Genomic DNA, 21,023 nt, shown 5'->3' with positions numbered 1-21,023 from the left:
ATATAATATAAAGGAATATAATCTAGTTTGAAATCTATATTTCATAAAGTTCGCAGTCTTTGGAATTCATTTCTTTTCAACATAAAATGATAGAAAATTCTACTCATGAGGAATTTATTTTCGTATGCCAGAAAAATGAATATTAAGGATTCAGAATGTCTGCCACAGACGGCGGGAACGAAACTAGTGATTTCGAAGATCTTAACTTAATTTATGAGTGAAAGCCAGACATCACAACCGCTGAAAATATAAATTATAATTCACTTACATAGAATTTTTCATATAACTGATCCGATGTACTTTAAATTTTATCAAAATTAGCTGAGTTTAAAGATACTTCATTCCGGACCTGGATCCTAACAGCTATAGTTCATTATCTCCGAATATAAAACTCCAGAATAAGTTATGTCGTGAAAGATTAAAACTCAAAACGTGCAAGTCTAACGCCATAACCATCACCATTTCACCCACCAAATCATCTTGTCGATGTAATCCTTGCAATTGCCAGCACCACCATCCTTCTACGTAATGGTTTCATTTCTTCCTCAACCCTCCGGATGAGCACTTAGCTCGAATGGCCAAAGAATTCTTTGCATCCTTGAAGTGAGGCCAAATTGGTCATCATCTCGTGAATCAGCTTTATATTTTCCCAAACCCTGCAAGTATAAAGAGTGATAAGTTCCATTCACCTGTTCAATAATGGAGTATCAAGTTGGATGATAAATAGTGCAGAGAGACAAGTTCCATTTACCAGTTCAATAATGGAGTTCTCAATCAAAGCAATCTTCTGTTGTGCAGCTCTCCATAACTGCTCTTGTATTGCTGGTTGCATCACGATTCTCATCCCTTGCTGGTGTCTCTTCTCTCTTTTCTGTTTCCTCTCTCCTCCGGCTGCTTTCCCCCCTTTTTTGGGGTGTATCAAACAATGATGCCTGGGCTCTGGATTAACATAAAAAAACCCTTCCAATTTGGCCTCTCATTTCAATCTCACCAGTTCCATCTCCTGTAAGTTGGTCAAACAGAATTGAAATGAGATAATTAAAACCAAAGGTAGAGAAATAAGGATTTTTTCCGTAAAAATGGTAGAATTTAGAAGTATGGGTTGAAATACAGATAGCAACAAGAAATCCTTTACTGTATAACATTATTATACTTGTTCTTTTTATTCTTTGGCGTATTGCTTGACTCTCTTAAAGCCTAATTTTTTTTTTAGGCATTATTTAACTTCAGGATTTTAAGTTCTTCTGCCTTCATCAAGGCCCACTGCTCCCTTCTCTTGCTTCTACTCAAGACAGATTCAGGAATAATAGCCAACTCCTTAGCTTCTTCACCCATTTCAGAAAGAAAAAGAAATCAGAACAACCTAGAAAGTATGGTTTAGCCTATAAAACCAAATTACTAAACCATCAGTTCCCAGTCAAATTACTTGCAAATTAAATCAAAACTTAGTTACATACTAAACAATTTTCTGTTCAGCTCATAAGATTTCAGATGACATATCTGCAAATTACGGGATGACAATTAAATCAGACAGAATCTCATTACCCAATTTTTATGAAAAAGAAGTATTTACCCTGTCATCAGGAGTATGGCCAACCTCAGCATCTTCTCATACAACCTGAAGGCTCCATCTGACCTTCCTTCCCTTGAACAAACCAGAAATCATTCTAAGTGACTAGTGTCCAAGTTAAGCCCTTTGACTGCATTTCATTGAAGAGTTGCAGACCATTATCTATTTTCCCAAAGGCGCATTCAGCATGCCTGTTTGATGTGTATACTTGCAGTAATCGAGACACCTTTAGAGCTAAGAGCCAGTTGTATGGAGGCTGCCCACAAGTGAGGTATATACCCTGTCATCAGGGATATGGCCAACGTCAACCATCTCATCATACATCCTGAAGGCTTCATCTGACCTTCCTTCCTTGGACAAACCAGAGATCATTACAGTGTAAGTGACCAATGTCCTAGTTACGCCCTTTAACTGCATTTCATTGAATAGTTGCAGTGCATTATCCACCTTCCCAAAGACACATTCCCCGTGTATAAGTGATGTGTAGGTATACATATCTGGCACCATTCCATTGGCCTCCATCTCATCCCTCAGCCCATGAGCTTCAATCATCCTCCCCTTTTTGCAATACCCATCAATCAGACAATTGTAGGTGATAGTATTGGGTCTCTCTCCCTTCAACTGCATCTCTTCAAATAGTTTCTGTGCCTCTACAAAGTTCCCTTCCTTGCAGTAAATGTCAATCAAAGTGGTGAAATTCACTGCATTAGGAGCTACACCTCTTTCTATCATAGTGAACAACCACCTCTTCGCCTCCTCATGGCGATTCAGTTTAGACAATCCACTGGCTATGGTGTTATAAGAAAATATATCAGACTTAAATCCTTTATTCTCCATCACAGCATGCAGTCTTAAAGCATCATCTATCATCCCTCTTTTGCAGTACCCATTGATTAGAGTATTAAATATAACCTGATTTAGATGAAGCCCGCTGGCTTGCATTTCGTTTACCAAGATTTCAGCTCCCTCCATCTGTCCAGCTTTGCAAACACCATCAATTAAAACCCCATAAGTATGAACATTTGGACTGAGGCCTCTCTCAGTCAGTTCATCGAACAAAGCAAATGCCCTCTTCATTCTTCCCACTCTACAATTCCAAGTAATTATCGAGGTGTAAACATGAACATCAGTTTCTATTCCTCTCTCACGCATTTCTTCGAACACTTTCTCGGCTTCATCAAAGTTGCCGGAACCCCCATGCCATTCTATGAGAAGGGTATACGTGGCAGCATTATAGGCCACTTGATCATTCTCCATCAACTTCAACATCTCGTTGAAACCCTCAAAATCCTTCCTTCTAAGGTAAGCATTTAGAAAACTATTGTAAGTGAATACATTGGGTTTAATCCCTTTAGAAATCACCTCATTCATCAACTTTCTACCACCTTCAACATCCCCTCTCTTACACAATCCATCAACCACAATCGCCAAGGAGTAAACCGTAATCTCAACGCCAGATTCCACCATTCGTTGAAAGAAATCCAAACATAACCCCATTTTATCACATCTCTTCACTGCAAGCAAATAAACAATGCAAGACCTATCATTAATCTTAAATCCTTTCTTCTCCATGTAATCGAAAACGTCTAAAGCATCCTCAAACATTTGATTATCAGCATACACCCTAAACAGCATATCACACAACTTCTCGATCAATACAGATTCGTCATACTTGTTCTCAACCAATGAAACCATATCCAGAACCGGGCATCGTATATTTTCATCGGTTACTATACAGTTCAACAAATTCTTCATCTCTGAAAATTTTCGAGCCTTGAACAATCTGCAGATAGTGGTTATATGAGCCTTGAGATCAGGTTTATGGGAAGTACGGAGAGACTGGGTTCCTCGGAGAAAGTTGAAGAAAGTGATGCAGGATTGAGGGGGAAGAGATGGGTGTGAGAGAACAAGGTGGGTGATGTGAGAATTGAGAGTAGAGAGTAAAGATGGTTTGTCTTGAAGGGGTTTTATGCCTGATTGGATCAGGGTTTTTACGATTCTTTCTGCAATTTGCTTGTCTGAAATTGATTTTTTGCTCGTTTGCAGGACAATGTTAGATACTCCTGCGAGCTTCTGGGCCATCACTGCACATGAAAGAACAGAAGGAAGAACAGGAGAGCAAAAGATGGCTTCTGGGCGTCAATGCAAAGTCGAAGCATAAAGGGAGCCGAAAGAGAAAAAACGGCAGAGAGGAGTGGTCGTTTTACGGTGTGGTTCACCACGTGGCAAGGGTCAACTAACTTTAGTATTGTGAATTAAGGGCCAGGATTTAATCTCTACCAATCAAATCAGTACCTAATGGGCTCACCCAAAAGAAAAAAAAACTCTTAAACAGAGCTGCAAAAGTACTTCAAAAAATTCCGTTGCCGGGAATCGAACCCGGGTCTCCTGGGTGAAAGCCAGATATCCTAACCGCTGGACGACAACGGATTGTTAATGACTTTCCTAATTAAGCTTTATTAACTTAGTTAGAACTCAAAAATTTACAAAAGAATTCCGTTGCCGGGAATCGAACCCGGGTCTCCTGGGTGAAAGCCAGATATCCTAACCGCTGGACGACAACGGATCATTTGCTCGATTTTTTTACATAACTACTCAGAATCGGACCTGGGCCTCCTGTGCATGTGAATAAAATGTAACATCTTATGACCGCGCTTTCGTCACATACACGTACTCAATATGATGATTATTGTAATTGCCATGTTTAATATAATTTTTAATTCAACAATCATTTTTTTTTTTGTAATTTTAATATTTAACTAAAAATTACATTAACTACATAATTATAATTTATCATATTTAAATTATTTACTTATCATAAGCTCAATTTATCTTAATATATATACTTTTAATTTTTTTATATTATATAAATAATACATGTAAAATTCATATAATATTTTAATTATTTAATTTATTTATTTTATTTATATATATATATAATTAGTCAGTAAAATAAAATGTACGTAATTCAAATAATATAAATAAAATTTATATACTTGATGTTCGTCTTACGTAATTTAATTTTTGTATTTTTAATTTTTAAATACATCATAAATTTATATAGTTACATTACTATACCTATTTAATGAATTATTTCACTCAATATATATAAAATAATTTATGTATTTAATCTTTGTACTTGTGTTACATTATTTTTTTTTTTGAATTATAATTAAATATGAATACAATTTTTACATTGTAGTTAAAAAAAAAAGTTTAACTTTTATATCCTATTAATGCAACGTGGATGAAATAATTACGAGACTATAAATTCTCATACTTTATTAAACTATGGGATTGCCGAGTCGTACTGAAATTTACTAACTTGCAATCGCGTGTGTATTAGTATCGTAATTATGATTAAATTAAGTTTAATTAGAATAAATTATAATGTACTAACAAAAATTTGTTACTTAAAAAGTAATGATAATATGCCAAAAACCCGACTAAGGTTTTTAGATTAAAAATTTAATATCTTCCCGAAAGTTCTGCCAACGGCTAAACCTCCCCCCTCCCCCCCTCTCTTCAAACATCGAACGGTTCTTCGTGCCGCCAGAACCAGGGAGAAACAGTCACTCTACGATCAAGCACCTTCTATATCTATTATGGTGAATGTTAATAAGCAGGTATCTCTCTCTCAGTTTTCAGTTATCATCCCTTTGTTTGGCTGCCGATAAAACTGAAGGAAAATGAAGAGAAGAGATCTGAAAAAGGGTATGTTTTTTGTCTCTCTGTTTCGTTTCTCCCCTCTGGCATTTCTTCACAACCGAAAAGGCTTAGTTGTTGAGCTTGCGTAAATTGATATTATTTGTTGATGGTTTCGTTTGTCTTACATACATTTAAGGTGTAATATGTAAATTTCTTGCTATTTGTGAAAGATGGTACATCCTCCAATGAACTCAACTTAGAGCTAGGGTTTTGGCACTTTTTGTTATCATATTATTTAGGTGTTTTCATTTGAAAACAAGGATAAAACATGGATGCAAGGGCATCCATGGCAATTACTCTCGTTCCTTTTATTTATAATATGTTTGGTTGCTGGGAAAATGTTAGAGAACAATATGAGAGAGTTGAGTTTATGAAATTATAGCTAACGACTTTACTTGAGATTGGTGGAACAATTTACTTTTTTGGGTCCTTGATGGAACAGTTGCTTGCATATACATACGTAATATTTTGAAGTGGATTTCATTTGTTTGGTTGTTTGAAGTGGAAGCTAGGATCTAGTAAATGGTCAATTTTGTTTTTTTTTTCTCTTGTTTTGTTTGTTTTTTCTCTCGAAGTGGAAGCTAGGATCTAGTAGGGACTTTACTTGAGTTGTTTTTTCTTTACAATAGCTTATGGAGCTGAAGAACTGGGAAACTTACAATAATAGACATTTGGTTAATTGTCTACATGGATAAACATTCATTTTTGTGAAGTCATCTGTACTTCAAAGTAATCTTTTGACCTACAACCACCTGCCTTTTTCTTGATCTCATTCTATTTTATTGATCAACCAGAGATTGCCATTTTTGGGTTTGCAGTCATACTTAAAGGGTGGGAATGATAATGTTGCATGGAGATAGGCTTTGGAGGATGCCAGAATGTTATATCCATGGGAACACAATCAAGTATCTCTGCGTACCTGATGAGGTATTTCCTTTCCCTTGGTTTTTATTCCCTGTGACTCCAAATTTGCATTTCTTTTTCAAGCTTTATCTATTTTCTGTTTCTGCAATCCCTGTTGCAAGTGTTTAGATTTGGTCTACCTTCTTTCTGGAATGACGATGCTTAGCCAAATCAGATGTTGATGTGCTCCACGAGGTATTGTCTTGAAATGCCTTGTGTAGAAGCGTGTCCCTGATGATATACCATAGAGATTGGTTGCTTTCTGACCAGAAGAGTGTTTTTATATATATATTTTTAAATTAGTTCTGACCTTTTAAGTGGAAGGTTATTTGGTACTCCTCATTGCAAGTTGACTTGGGAAAGATTGACTCTGATATATAATACAGACTCTCATATTCTAGTTGGATCTGAATCCTGCAGTATTTCTTTGTGCTGTGTAGTATAACTGAAAAAAGGACGAGTTTCTGTTTCTGATTGCTATATCACTGATTGATATCCTCTTAGGAAGGCTGATTCTCCCTTTTCCTTGTTTGGCATCTGCAATCAAGAATGGACTATGAAACAAACCCATTTAACGACACTTCTTTGTTCAGTTGGATTTACAATGTTGCCTTTGTTGTTTAGGTGATTGATAAAGTTCAGGAGACCAAGAGTCATGCATTTATCTTTCTTCTTGTTATTGATTTGGATGTATCTTCATTCAATGAGTATCAATAGGTTTAGCTAGTGCCTTCTTGGCCAGTGTCATCTCCTTCAGCTGTGGTTTCATGACTTTGAGCTGTATGCTATGAAGCCATGGCTGTATGCTATCACTAGGTTTAGAAGATTCACCTAACGATTTGACACTCAGGGGTATCCCTAGCTTAATGTTCATGTCTTTGACTTGGCGCTTTTAGCATGTCTTTATGCATGCATTTCTCTCATCTTCGATTTAAACTTATTCAAATAGAAAGCTATCTGAATTGGGACGTGTAAGGGGAAGAGGCAGAGAGGAAGCTTCTGGGAGGCAAGCAAAAGGCACTGGGTATGGCATGGATGGTTGAGGTGCCAAAAGTCGGGGTAGAGGTTGTGCAGGCAAAAGTGGTGACAGCAAAGGTAAGTCCCAATTTCTATTCATATTCCAAAGCGGAAGAATTGAGGAATGATGAAACAGATATTGGTTTGGCAGATGACTGCAGTAAACACATGTCATGTCATTGCCAAAATGGCAGATTTTTAACACATTTGTGGCTGAATAGTATTAGTGTGATGGGGTTTACAGTACCAATTATAAGCATTAACGTTTTAACCATTAACTTATAACTTCTAAGAACTGTTATTCAAATATTAACATCTAATGACCCGAAAAAGTTAGTGCAGACAATTAAAATTTGTGAGGCTGGGCTTGGTATAGCATTTCCTTTACATCTCTGAATTGTTCTTTCAGTCCATTATTCCCCTGTATATTATATGTTCTTGCGGTTTTTAAATGTATTGATCCATGTGAACTATCGTGGTCACGAATCAGAGTAATTTTGGAGCTTCTTTTATATTATCTTGAACAGCGACCTAACTTGTGGAACAGGTGGAATTCGAGGTCGCGGCTGATATGAACGAATTCAAGATGATGATGGTTGATTCTGCCACCTTTCAAGGCATTTTTACTCTTATGTAAATGGCAAAATGTGGTGGTCTCGTGCTTGGATGCAGAAGTGATTGGTGGAGTGAGCTTGTTTGGATCAGCAGAAAAAGGTTTTTAGCATGTTCTTATACTTCTATTGGGCTGTGAGCTATTTCTAATGTACTGGAAACTAAAAACATTTAGTGTCCATCAGTAATTATATATATATATATTATCTCTCTTCTTCTACCCTTTCTGTTGGTATAAACTTTCTACTGGTGATAGTCTTTAAACATGATTTATAAACCTAGTTATATCTTAATTATCCGATAAAAATTATAAATAAAAACATTTAAAATAAAGGAAAAAATAATTTTAAATTTAAAATAATCACGGCATTTGATAATGATGTGATATAAAAATTATATTTATTATCTATTTATAGCAATAAATAATTAAAAAATAAAATTACAGGTCTCAGGAAATTAATAAATAATTTAGAAATTATTGAAAAGGACTTGATAATGTTTTTTTATTATAAAATATTAAATTATTACTAATCTTATCCCCTGCGGTCTGTATTCAGCAACTAAAGCTAGCTGGAACAGAAGCAAGCATTACTGCTAAACATGGCCTGTGTCTCTCATCTCCTTTTCAGAAGCCCGCCCGCCACCTTATCTCCTGTGTCTCTCTGATTGTTTTGTCGTCAACCTCCGGAGCTCTGATCTCGCGAAACTCAAACCGAAAGATGACTGAGATAAAACCCGAATCACCGAAGGAGCAACGCTTGATTATTGCCCACCAACCCGATATCTCCGACCCCGACAAGCGTCTCAAACCCAAGCGCGTCGCTTCCCTTGACATCTTCAGAGGCCTCACTGTTGCTGTACTCTCTATTTCTATTATATACTTATGTCTATATATATATATATATATATATATATATATCTCTGTAGATATACGTGCACTGTAGCTTTATAATAATCTGAAAACTCTTTCGCTTACTGCCTCTTACTGCTACGGTCATGTTCTGTACATATCTATATCAACTTATGGAGTGATTAATTGCGTCTGCTCTTTGCAGATCATGTGTTCATATATGCTTTTGTCAAGTAAGGATGGGTTTAGTTCAGTTATTTGATTTACTGGGTTTATGTCATTTAAGTCATTTGGTGATTTGTAGTTGATGATTTTGGTTGATGATGCTGGAGGGGAGTGGCCTGTGATTGGGCATGCGCCATGGAATGGCTGCAACCTTGCTGATTTTGTCATGCCCTTCTTCTTGTTCATTGTTGGCATGGCCATTGCCCTTGCCTTCAAGGTTTGCTTGACTTCTTCCCTTCGATCTTTTAATATCTTAAATTATCAAAGAAAATGTAATGGATGAAGTCTTGAACATGAAGATCACTAAAATGATTATTTGGAATTTGTTCTTTTTGTAGTTATTTCTTGTTAAATTTCTTGTATAGAGAATTTCAAGCCTGAGACTAGCTCTTGAAAAGGTGATTCTTAGAACTCTGAAACTTCTCTTTTGGGGTATTCTATTGCAAGGTTAGTTTTATATTGCAGCTCTTCTGCTTTAAATTTTATCCTTTGATTACAAGATGGTTATTCTTTTATCGAAGCAATACCACTTTTTCCTAATTCCATGTCAAGTAATTCGAGGAGTTGACTAATTATCCTGATTTCTTAAGCTGAAAGGGAAAAATCCAATTTTATTATTTTTAATTCTAATAGTTCCTTTTTCTTTTCTCCCCTCTACCCGTTTTTGTGTGCATGTATCTGGTTTGTGTTGCTTGCATGAGTGGTACGGGCAGGAATATGACATACTAGTAAGAAAATTTAGATATTGACATGTTTTATACATTTTCCTTGTATTTTAAGATCACATTGATTTTTTACTCTTTGTATTTTTGTTTCATGAAGGAGGTTTCTCACATGCACCTGACAAGTTAACTTATGGTGTTGATATGAAAATGATAAGGTGGTGTGGCATTCTTCAGGTAATGTTAGTTTGCAATTCTTGGTGCTGTGAGGTTTGATTGAATAATTTAATTATCCAGTTTTGATTTATGTAGTGATTCACTTTGATCTTTCTAGAGAATAGCACTTACTTATTTGGTAGTGGCACTCATGGAAATCCTTATGAGAGATGCAGTGGCAAAGAATCTTTCATTTGGCAGGTTATCTATATTCAGGTTGTACTACTGGCATTGGTAAGTTTTAGCAGTACAGATTTAGTTTATTGATATAGTAATATATGAGGTTTTGTGGGAAAAGAGTTTGATTTTTTTCGGTTTCCTTATCTGCAGGCTAGTGGCTGCTTGTGTACTAGTTGTTTACTTTTGTGTTCTTTATAGTGCCTATGTACCGGATTGGCAATTCACTGTTCATGATGAGGATAGTTCCGATTATGGGAAGATTTTCACCGTAAGTCTTTGTTCATTGATTGACCATCATTTATTATATAAAAAGTTTTTTTTTTTCAACGTTGGTTTAAGTTAACAAAATTTCTTTAGTTTTAAAGAGAGTTCGTCCATCCGCATAGGTGAAATACTTTTTAGAGAAAAAATTTTTTGAAGGAATGATCCTTGTGAGGGAATTTCCCTATGGTTTATAGAAGGTCATTTATCCCATATCCCAGAATCATAAATATCCCTCTATGGTATTACTCTTTTCCGATATGGATCTTGAAGACGTAAGATTGTTTTCATTGGGTGTTTGTTTCTTTCTTCATCCTTGTGATGGTCCAATTTGAATGGAGGATTTGCAGTCATCGAGCTTACAAATTTCATGGAATTCTTAGGATTTCCTCCCGACTAATATTTACTTTGCAGAATCCATAGGATTTCCACCCATCTAATGTTCATTTTCAGTTAAATTTTAGGTATCATGTGGTGTGAGGGGAAAACTTAATCCTCCTTGCAATGCTGTTGGATTTGTTGACAGAGCAGTATTGGGAATCAATCATATGTATAAACATCCTGCATGGAGGAGATCTAAGGTGTTTCGCATGGCTTCTACTTTTTTAAGCTCTTCTTGATCATCTTTCTGATTTTGAGATCACTTGTTTGTAATTAATGACATGTTTTTAATTGTTTAGTATTTATCTTAACTGTTGTAGGAATGCACTCAGAATTCCCCGTATTCAGGACCTTTCCGAAATAATGCTCCATCATGGTGCTATGCACCTTTTGAACCTGAAGGAATTTTAAGGTCTATTTGCATCATTTACATTACAAACATTTTAATGAAGCTGTTCAACTATTGATAATTAATCTACTGCAGCTCCATATCTTCTGTTCTTTCTACAATTATCGGAGTGCATTTTGGAAATGTGCTTATACATTTCAAGGTTAGATTCATGGCCCTAGATTGATATTTATCTGGATCTTATCAGCTTGGCTAAAATCCTTGGCAAAAAATTTCCAATTGCAGGAGCATTTAGCTAGACTGAAGCATTGGATGATAATGGGAACTTCTCTCCTTGTTTTAGGACTTGCTTTACATTTTACTCATGGTGAGAAACTGAAGTGTGATTCTCTCTGGTGTATATATTTATGCCCGTTAATCAACACTAAACTGTTTTCGATTTTCAATTGCAGCCATTCCTTTCAACAAACAATTATACACTTTTAGCTATGTTTGTGTAACTTCTGGAGCGGCAGCACTGGTTTTTTCTGCCATCTACATACTGGTATGTTGCTGCTCTAAATTCGAAGCAGATCTTGTATGAGATAATCAGTTTTTTTTCTTTTTCAAAAATTTAAGAGTTAATAATATGTCACCGGATTTATTACTGCTCGTGATACAGAATACAGAGGGCAAATAACCAAAATAGAATACTTAATAGATTTGCAGAAAGAGACAAGAAGTACCTTAGTTATAATTTGATCTTATATTCAAATTTGGCAGGTTGATATTTTGGATTTCAAGTATATGTTTCTGCCATTTGAGTGGATTGGCATGAACGCTATGCTTGTTTACGTTATGGCAGCAGAAGGAATTTTTGCTGGCTTCATTAACGGATGGTTTTACGATGATCCACACAATACACTGGTCTGTCTTCGTGTTCGTGTCATGTCTTTATGCCTTCTTGGAAATTCTGTTTCCATAACCATTCTCTGCAAAAGCAATTTCACCATTCTAGTTTCCTTTTCCAAGATCTTGTGTGGCTGTTACAGTATTATAAAATTGTTCATTAGATATCTGGACCGATTTTTTGCAGATACACTGGATTCAGAAGCACGTATTCGTTGGAGTCTGGCACTCGCAAAGAGTAGGCATTCTGCTTTATGTCATCTTCGCGGAGATCTTCTTCTGGGGCATCGTTGCAGGCATTTTCCACAGGATGAATATCTATTGGAAGCTTTAGACTACGATTGTAAAATTTATTTTTAAAATTTACACTTACAGTAATTATAGAAATCGTGTAATTTCTTTTTAAAATAATAAAAATTAATGTCACGAGGAAATTTCATGTAAATTTAGAGAACTATTTTTTTATCTGAATTAATCTAATTTTTTCTTTTCTGTCCAAATTAAATTAGAGAATTATTTTATTAATTAAATTTTAATATAAAGTATGAAAATATTCTATATAGTTAGAAAGGCTAATTAATTAGGGTTTGTAATTAAAATGATAATTAATGGAAAAGTATAAATTAATGAACGAATTAATTGGGCCTTAAAGGCCCAAAAATGAACAAAAGCCCATTTAAGGGGCCCAGTGGCCCACGGAAGCCGAGGGGCATTGATGGTCTTTTTACCATTTTACCCCTGTAGGCAGTAGCATAAACCTGCGAGTCTTCTATTTGTATTTTGTATCAGGCCATTTCTTCGTGAAAAAGTTAAGGAAAATCCCCTTTCTTTCTCTTCTCTCCGACCACCGACTTCTTCCGTGAAATCCCCCTTCTGGTCTCTTGTCATTCCTGTTTTCGCTTGTGAGCGCGAGATCGGTTACAGAGATGGCGACCGCGATGATAGAAGACACGAGCTTCGAGGATGACCAGCTCGCTTCGATGACCACTGATGATATCATCAGAGCGTCTCGTCTCCTCGACAACGAGATCCGCATCCTCAAGGTCTTAACTCTATCCCTTGCTCTTTAGTCACTTTGTAATTATGTAGTATATGCGTGTAGTTTTAAATTATGCAAGAGAGTTGCTTTCCTTTTTTATATTCTTGTTACGGTGTTAGGGTTCGTGATTTAATATTTTAGGAGTTCGTTCGTGGTCGTGTTTTTGGTGATTAGTTGCTCGTATGTTACTTTTAGCTATCTTCGCAGTGATGTTTTTCTATCACGTGCGTTACAGTGGTTTTTGGTTGGCTTTGATTTCTGGTTACACTCGGAAAAGCCTGAGTTCAGTGCTCAGAAGGGGGAGAAAACAGCTTAGCATTAGGAAGAAAACGTTTCTTTTCTCTCCTCTGTCACCTCCAAAAGTAGAAGGTTTCTTGTTCTACCGAAGCACAAATTGGAATAAAAAACTGCAAATTGTAAACATTTGAACAGAACCGTGTGTGTTTTATTTAAAGGTCCCCTAGACCATAATAGGATTGATGTTGCAGACCTGATTTGTTATCTCTGAGAGATTTGTAAATATTTGTATTTTGAAATTTTTGTGATGAATTGCTTCTTGTTTCCCAAAAGAAGAAGGTTGAAGGAAATCAATAATCCCAAAACTCATACACACATGGATTATGTAGAATCTGCAATGTTTGCTCGGAAGCCGATTCATCTATACAAGGCATGGAGCGTATACTAATTCATATGCAATTTTATTTCATAAATATCTCATTGAATTTACATTGCTTTGTTGAGCAATAAAGGAAGAGCTGCAAAGAACAAATCTTGAATTGGAATCTTATAAGGAGAAAATAAAGGAGAATCAAGAGAAGATTAAACTTAACAAGCAGCTGCCTTACTTGGTGGGAAATGTTGTTGAGGTAATTTTACAATCTCCACTCATTATTTCAGTGCAATATTCTATCTCCTTCAGCTGTTCAATAAATGTATGAATCATATCTACTATTTTGAACATGTATTAGCAATCAAGGTTCTACCTTTATTCTCAAAACAGTTTACTGACTCTGTGCTTTGAGGTAGTTTTTTTCTTTTGGAACTTGGCATTCAGTGAAAGTAAGCTCTAATTCTAAATTTTTGTAATTTTCAGATTTTGGAGATGAATCCCGAGGATGAGGCTGAGGAAGACGGTGCAAATATTGATCTTGACTCACAAAGGAAGGGTAAATGTGTTGTGTTGAAGACATCTACTCGTCAGGTGAGATGATTTCTTGCAAGCTTGTGTTTCTGTCTGAAGCTCTGCCTTGTGTGTTTGTAGAGTAAATCATTTAGAGACTTTGTTGAACAATGACATTGTTTTAGGATTTCTATGATTTGTGATTGACCATTTGGAAAGGTTATTACTACTGTTCATTTAACATCAACGAGAAATCTTAAAACTTGTGGCATATGGCCCAAAAAAAATTCCCATTTTTGGAATGATGCATTTGGTTCTGGTAAATACTTATCTTGGTACTGGTAAGCGAGCTCTGGGATTGGAGGTACTTGTATTGAGGATGTACTATACTTTGGAAAGAATTTGGCTAGTTATCCTAGCAAAAGGAATCCGGGATTGACAATAGTAAAGGGGTTGTTAGTCTAATTTTACCTTAGAATGAAGCATGTTTGCATCTCTATTGGTAACCTATTTTTTTAAGGAAAAGGTGAGAATTGTTTGAATTTTGTTTCATTTCTAAGATTGTCAAAATGAAAAGAGAGATAATCTTTCTGCTACTTTCATTTTGGCTACAGACCATCTTCCTACCAGTAGTGGGGCTTGTTGACCCTGATAAGTTGAAACCAGGTGACTTGGTCGGGGTGAATAAAGACAGTTACTTGATTCTGGATACTCTGCCCTCTGAGTATGATTCTAGAGTGAAAGCCATGGAGGTTGATGAAAAACCAACTGAGGACTACAATGACATTGGAGGGCTGGAGAAGCAGGCAAGTCTCAGAGTTGAGCCATGAGTAATGAGTGATGTTTCAAACTTTTTGATGCGTTGTCTCATATTATTACAATTGAACAGATCCAAGAACTTGTGGAGGCCATTGTTCTTCCCATGACGCATAAAGAGCGATTTCAAAAATTAGGCATTCGTCCACCAAAGGGAGTGCTCTTGTATGGTCCTCCTGGGACTGGGAAAACTTTAATGGCTAGGGCCTGTGCAGCACAAACAAATGCCACTTTCCTGAAGCTGGCAGGGCCACAACTGGTTCAGGTATGCAATTTGTTAGTTCACACTTCTTTCCTTCAAGTCAGCTTGATCAAGCCTTGAGATATTTTCAAGTATGGATGTGTTTGATTTCTTTTTATGTAACTTACCAATTTTCAATCTTCTTTGTGATGGATTGAGATCCGCAATAAAGTAATTCACCTTGGATATGTGTAGATGTTCATTGGAGATGGAGCAAAGCTTGTTCGTGATGCTTTCCAGCTTGCAAAAGAGAAGTCTCCTTGCATAATTTTTATAGATGAAATTGACGCAATTGGCACAAAGCGGTTTGACAGGTAATTTAGCTGTTACTATTGTTGCTTTGGTGATGTTTATGGATCTTTTGTGGTTACTAATCTTTTGGGTCGTCAACTGCAGTGAAGTTAGTGGAGACAGAGAGGTGCAGCGAACAATGTTAGAGTTACTCAATCAGCTTGATGGTTTTAGTAGTGATGAGCGAATTAAGGTTTGTTGAGGATATTCATTAAACTATTACATTCACTCTGATGCATTAAATTCCTCACATATTAGCTTTGGTTTTCTAATGTGGGTGCATGCCTAGAAATTTACCAACTTCTCGGGATCTAATCTCACAATCATAACTAGACATTTTTATATTGATGTGGTGGGTTTTATAGTTTAAATACCATGACCAGGTCACTGTAACAGTTTAAATATGTATTTGCAGGTGATAGCAGCAACAAATCGTGCTGATATACTGGATCCTGCCCTCATGCGTTCTGGTAGATTAGATCGTAAAATTGAGTTCCCACATCCCAGTGAAGAAGCTAGAGCTCGCATCTTGCAGGTGTGTGTATATATGGTACTATTCATGCAATTACTTGCATCATGCTGAAATACTAGCAATTCTTTTCCATTGATCATGTAGATCCACTCAAGGAAGATGAATGTGCATGCTGATGTCAATTTTGAAGAACTTGCTCGATCTACGGATGACTTCAATGGAGCTCAGTTGAAGGCTGTTTGTGTAGAGGCAGGCATGCTAGCTCTTCGCCGTGATGCAACAGAGGTGCCTCTCTCTCTCTCTCGCTTTCTCTGTCACTATATTCATATTCGTGAGTTAACTTACATTAATTGGTGAATTGTGTTTTCATTTCAGGTGAACCATGAGGATTTCAATGAAGGCATAATTCAGGTTCAGGCGAAGAAGAAAGCAAGCTTGAATTACTATGCTTAGAGGGTAACCTTGTTGATAAGAGGAGAAAAAAAGCAAAAGCACTCAAAATGGTTTGTTCACAAAGGGAACATTAGCAGAGGGGGCCTTTGTCCTGAAAGACATGTCCAATCCCTCCTCTCCAGGTGAGGATCAAGTTCTACTTTCGCAGACAGTTTTATCATGTAATACTTTTGCCTTGGAACAAATATTGCTACTCATCAGAAATGCTCGATCTGGCAGCCTTCTTTCTTCTCTTTGGTGTATTTTGTACTCTTCAACTTCCAAGAATTATGGTTTTTATTTTGATTTCGTAGTTTACTGGTTTGAATTTTATAGGAAATCTTAGGTGCAGAATTAAGCTTGAACATAAAATTATGTTTCATAAATACGCAAACTAACTCAGTAGAATTAATAGTTCATAAAAATAAGAAATACACTTAACACAATCTCCAAACTCTCTTACTGTAATGTACTAATTCTGCATCTAACTTTTCAAATTCTGCCAAAGATTCAAAAGACTGAAAAACTTAAAGAAAACAAAGACTACAACTGATTACTGAACCTATTTGGGAAAACAAAAAAAAAAAGTTCATCTTGGAGGAGTTGTCAACATTTGACCTCCTTCAGGGCGTAGGCAAAGTAGAGGAATGTTGGATCAGTAGCTCCTTCCTTGTAATAAGCCAGCACTACGCTTCCATCATCATGCATGCTCTCACCCACAAAGCTGCCAATACCCAGATCATGGTAAGCTAAAATCATTTCATTCAATTATAGTGATAAGAGTCAGTAAATAAGAACTGAACTAAACAAATGGGTATAAATCTGCAGAGAAAAACTTACAACTGCAAGTCCCTGAGCTTTGAGAGCAGGAACTTGGTTGCTCCCTCAATGTGTTTCTTAAACAAAATCTGCTTCTCTCCATCCAACTTTGGTGTCAACAGCTTGATGTATCTCTTCATGAATGTCACAAATTGCTTCTTATCAAAAGCAGGTTGTTCCTGCAACCTGAAGGTGTCAACAATGTCGACTACTTTGACAGCTTGGTCGTCGACTTCGTCATCACAGCCACCTTCTGCAGAAGGATTAGCACCAATGTCTACGCTGATTGCTCCTTGCACAACCCACTGTTGAATACAAAATAGTTCAGATGTTTAGTTTCGTTGCACGAATATAACTGGAACAGATAGAAACAGCAACGAAAAACCAATGGAAGCTTAAAGTTTTTGAGGGTCTAACCTTCCCTTCTACTTCCCATAACATGCCATTCTCCATCTCCTTGTAGGGGAAGGAGTCCGACAGAAGCTCGTCGCCTGAAATTTTCATCAAGAAAATCAAGCTTTGAAGTATAAACTACACAATATCGACACTGATGATTAACACAGAATTATAAATAACCACCAGTAAGATTTGTTAACAAATTGAAAATCTCCAAAGGTAAAAAAAAAAAAAAAAAAAAAAAATCATCCATGATCGGAAAAGAAAGTTTCTAAGAAAGATCAATGAAATCACTTCTGAATTCCCAGCAGCCAACCCGAGAAATCAAACTGATCATAACTCAGTCGTTTACGACAAAAGAATTACCATCTTCCGCTTAGCGTCAAAGAAAATTGTACTAATTCAAAATAAAATCGAACTTTGAAACTTAAACAAAAGAGAGAAACCACGAGTTAAAAGAACATGTCAAATAGAAAAAAATTTAACGAAAAACTAAGAGAAAAGGTTTGACGGAAATTTTAGAAACCAAGTCCATCAAAATTCAAAAAACAAGACCCGCCAAAATCAATCCTCAGAAAACTGCAAACGGTAACAAACAGAGGAACCGCCATTAAAGAGACAATCACCTGTAAGAAGATCCTGGTACACTAACATGATTGCGTTAAACCTTTTGAACCTCTTAAAAAACAGAATTACGATGACAGATATCGGAACAAGAGACAGAAATCAGAGCAGGTTCAGGCAGAGTAAGAACGTCTGAACTTGATGAAAAATCTGTTGAGACAACGAGTATTTATAGAAGGAAAAAATCCGACGAGGCGGTGGAGTGGAAGATTCAAAGTTACCAAATTAGACATCTCCTTTTCCGAAAAGACCTCGGATGTCCCTCCGGTTTCCTTTTTAATTATACCCACTGTAATTAAGTTATTTTACACACGTGGCTTGAAGAGAGACTTGATTCTCTACTGCCGTCTGTAGAATAGTACTGTTGTATGTGAATCCTTAACCGTCAGATCACAATGTGATTAGTGGGCTTAATAAAAGCTAAATCTATGATCAGCAGGTTTTTTTTTTTTTTTTTTGGCTTAAAAAACTTGATTAGTGGGCTTAATAGAATTTAAGCTCGTACGTCACTAATGTACATGACGTCTTCGTTCGTGAGATCAAACATTTGTTATTGTAAGATTAACAGGTCAGTATTCAACATGTTTATCACGAAAAAAATAAATGTGCTGATTGATTGGTAAATATCAGATTTTCTCTACCGATGTGCTTCTATTCTCATGTTCAGGTATTAAACGATCTCCGACAGTTTTTCATTGACGATATCACGAAAGTCAGTATCCAACATGTTTATCGCGAAGTAAATAGATGCGCTGATTGATTGGTAAATATCAGATTCTCTCTACCGATGTCCTTCTATTCTCATGTTCAGGTACTGAACGATCTCCGACAGTTTTTCACTGACGATATCACGATGGTCAGTATCCAACATGTTTATCGCGAAGTAAATAGATGCGCTGATTGATTGGTAATTATCAGATTCTCTCTACCGATGTGCTTCTATTCTCATGTTTAGGTACTGAACGATCTCCGATAATTTTTTACTGACGATATTACGAGTGTCTCTTGATCCCGGATGTGCACAACGATCTATTGTTATTATTATTATTTTGAAAAAAAAAAAGAGAAAAAGGGATTAGCATTAAACATACTATAATACAAAGTGGCTAGGTATATTCTCTCTGAATTTGGACATCTTTCTCTAATGGGTCAGTGGGATTAGAATAAAGCTGACTAGAAATTTTGACCTATGAAAGCGTATGTCTCTATTTTATATGTAACGTAATTTTATTTATAAATTAAAATAATTAAACGTATGATAAATACACATTTAAATTTGTAATTAATATATAATAATTTAATTATGCGATATTTAATAATGTTTTATAATTTTAATTTACATAATGTATTCAAATTTATAATTATTAATATAATCATTATGTATAAATTCATAAGAGTTACGAATATATGTTTCACATGCATCGTTTGGATTCTTTTAGCATATTTAGAATATAATATATATATATATATATGTGTGTGTGTATTTATGTCTGAACTTGTTATTTTATTTTATTTTTATAATTTTTACAATTTTCTAAATTGATATATAATCTAAAGTTATATAAATATATATATATATATGAATAAGTTAGTTTATATACTTTTTATGTCTTTAATTTGTACGGAATCATAGGCCACAGCCGACATAAAAAGAAAAATAATAAGGCTGTAAAATTAAATTGGCTGGCTCTCTATGGATCCCAACTAATAAATACATTGTATGTATAGTCTGCACTTTTTGGATATTTCCTCTTGGCTTATTATCTGGATATGACATGACCCATCTCAATTGTAATACATACACACACATATACATATATATTATATCATGGGTTTAGAATATTAACATAGATTGATGCCCACTTATGTTGCTTAATATATATAAATATATATATAATACATGTGTGTGTGTGTGTGTATGTATATGTAATGTGAGGAAGATACAACATGGATCATTTGTATATATGACATGACCCATCTTGCCCATCTCAATTATAATACATATATATATATATATATTATATCATGGGTTTAGAATATTAACATAGATTAATACCCACTTATGGTACTTAATATATATATATATATCTTAATTCAGCATTAGATAAGAATTTGAATTTTAAGTTTCTATTATAATTACTTGCCTATATTTTAATGGTATAGATTAAAATTTGATGTGGGTAAATTAAATTGGAGTTGACTAAAATAGTTGGTTACCAACATAATGATATTCTATATGTGTGTGTGTGTATATGTATATGTAATGTGGGGAAGATACAACATGGATCATTTGTATATATGACATGACCCATCTTGCCCATCTCAATTATAATACACACATATATATATATATATATATATTATCACGGGTTTAGAATATTAACATAGATTAATACCCACTTATGATACTTAATATATATATATATATATGTCTTAATTCAGCATTAGATAAGAATTTGAATTGGAAGTTTCTATTATAATTACTTGTCTATATTTTAATGGTATAAATTTGAGTTAACTAAAATTGTTGGTTACCAACATAATGATATTATATGTGTGTGTGTGTGTATATATTGTATGTATATGTAATGTGAGGAAGATACAACATGGATCATTTGTATATATGACATGACCCATCTTGCCCATCTCAATTATAATACATATATATATATATATTATATCATGGGTTTAGAATATTAATATAGATTAATACCCACTTATGGTACATAATATATATATATATATGTGTGTGTGTGTGTGTCTTAATTCAGCATTAGATAAGAATTTGAATTTGAAGCTTCTATTATAATTACTTGTCTATATTTTAATGGTATAAATTTGAGTTAACTAAAATTGTTGGTTACCAACATAATGATATTATATGTGTGTGTGTGTGTATATATATTATATGTATATGTAATGTGAGGAAGATACAACATGGATCATTTGTT

The 21,023-nt window shown here is 35.2% G+C and overlaps 4 protein-coding genes and 3 non-coding genes across 11 annotated transcripts; 3 read left to right on the top strand and 4 right to left on the bottom strand.

Annotated features, from left to right (window-relative positions):
* Window positions 1–231: 231 nt before the first annotated feature.
* LOC148266580 (Pentatricopeptide repeat (PPR-like) superfamily protein) lies at window positions 232–3,754 on the bottom strand. Its single transcript, XM_088214839.1, has 3 exons — window positions 1,574–3,754; window positions 752–1,003; window positions 232–656 (listed from the first exon to the last, which is right to left on the bottom strand). Exon 1 carries the CDS (start codon window positions 3,650–3,652, stop codon window positions 1,805–1,807), a length of 1,848 nt encoding a protein of 615 aa, XP_088070965.1. The 5' UTR covers window positions 3,653–3,754; the 3' UTR covers window positions 232–656; window positions 752–1,003; window positions 1,574–1,804.
* Window positions 3,755–3,928: 174 nt separating this feature from the next.
* TRNAE-UUC (transfer RNA glutamic acid (anticodon UUC)) lies at window positions 3,929–4,000 on the bottom strand. Its single transcript has one exon. It is a non-coding gene; the product is annotated as a tRNA-Glu (tRNA).
* Window positions 4,001–4,064: 64 nt separating this feature from the next.
* Window positions 4,065–4,136, bottom strand: TRNAE-UUC (transfer RNA glutamic acid (anticodon UUC)). The gene has a single exon. It is a non-coding gene; the product is annotated as a tRNA-Glu (tRNA).
* Window positions 4,137–5,064: 928 nt separating this feature from the next.
* On the top strand, window positions 5,065–12,267 carry LOC110825913 (heparan-alpha-glucosaminide N-acetyltransferase-like protein (DUF1624)). 5 transcript variants are annotated; one of them, XM_088214836.1, is made up of 17 exons: window positions 5,065–5,284; window positions 6,097–6,205; window positions 7,131–7,276; window positions 7,746–7,912; window positions 8,368–8,667; window positions 8,965–9,102; window positions 9,251–9,332; window positions 9,708–9,784; window positions 9,882–9,979; window positions 10,094–10,211; window positions 10,669–10,785; window positions 10,906–10,997; window positions 11,070–11,136; window positions 11,220–11,301; window positions 11,387–11,478; window positions 11,697–11,840; window positions 12,010–12,267. In XM_088214836.1, exons 5-17 carry the CDS (start codon window positions 8,530–8,532, stop codon window positions 12,154–12,156), a joined length of 1,392 nt encoding a protein of 463 aa, XP_088070962.1. In that variant the 5' UTR covers window positions 5,065–5,284; window positions 6,097–6,205; window positions 7,131–7,276; window positions 7,746–7,912; window positions 8,368–8,529; the 3' UTR covers window positions 12,157–12,267. The 5 variants fall into 5 exon arrangements, with proteins under 5 accessions (XP_088070962.1, XP_088070959.1, XP_088070960.1 ...); XM_088214833.1 differs by having other exon boundaries at window positions 5,067–5,284; window positions 9,882–9,997; XM_088214834.1 differs by having other exon boundaries at window positions 5,067–5,284; window positions 6,073–6,205; window positions 9,882–9,997.
* On the top strand, window positions 6,329–6,452 carry LOC148266577 (small nucleolar RNA snoR127). The gene has a single exon (XR_015818203.1). It is a non-coding gene; the product is annotated as a small nucleolar RNA snoR127 (small nucleolar RNA).
* A 332-nt stretch (window positions 12,268–12,599) lies between the features above and the next one.
* RPT5A (regulatory particle triple-A ATPase 5A) lies at window positions 12,600–16,539 on the top strand. The gene is made up of 10 exons (XM_088214832.1): window positions 12,600–12,865; window positions 13,611–13,727; window positions 13,955–14,062; window positions 14,596–14,787; window positions 14,871–15,062; window positions 15,234–15,352; window positions 15,435–15,522; window positions 15,745–15,864; window positions 15,946–16,086; window positions 16,177–16,539. The coding sequence occupies exons 1-10, from the start codon at window positions 12,749–12,751 to the stop codon at window positions 16,252–16,254; spliced, it is 1,272 nt and encodes a 423-aa protein (XP_088070958.1). The 5' UTR covers window positions 12,600–12,748; the 3' UTR covers window positions 16,255–16,539.
* A 93-nt stretch (window positions 16,540–16,632) lies between these two features.
* Window positions 16,633–18,231, bottom strand: LOC110825912 (Methionine sulfoxide reductase (MSS4-like) family protein). The gene is made up of 4 exons (XM_022056454.2): window positions 18,075–18,231; window positions 17,470–17,543; window positions 17,074–17,357; window positions 16,633–16,957 (listed from the first exon to the last, which is right to left on the bottom strand). Exons 1-4 carry the CDS (start codon window positions 18,100–18,102, stop codon window positions 16,840–16,842), a joined length of 504 nt encoding a protein of 167 aa, XP_021912146.1. The 5' UTR covers window positions 18,103–18,231; the 3' UTR covers window positions 16,633–16,839.
* Between the last annotated feature and the right edge of the window lie 2,792 nt (window positions 18,232–21,023).

The sequence above is a fragment of the Carica papaya genome, chromosome 3, assembly GCF_054855325.1.
Source record: "Carica papaya isolate Zhongbai chromosome 3, ASM5485532v1, whole genome shotgun sequence".
NCBI lineage: Eukaryota > Viridiplantae > Streptophyta > Magnoliopsida > Brassicales > Caricaceae > Carica > Carica papaya.
Note: the sequence above shows the minus strand (reverse complement) of the source record. Positions and strands in the feature narration are given on the sequence as shown.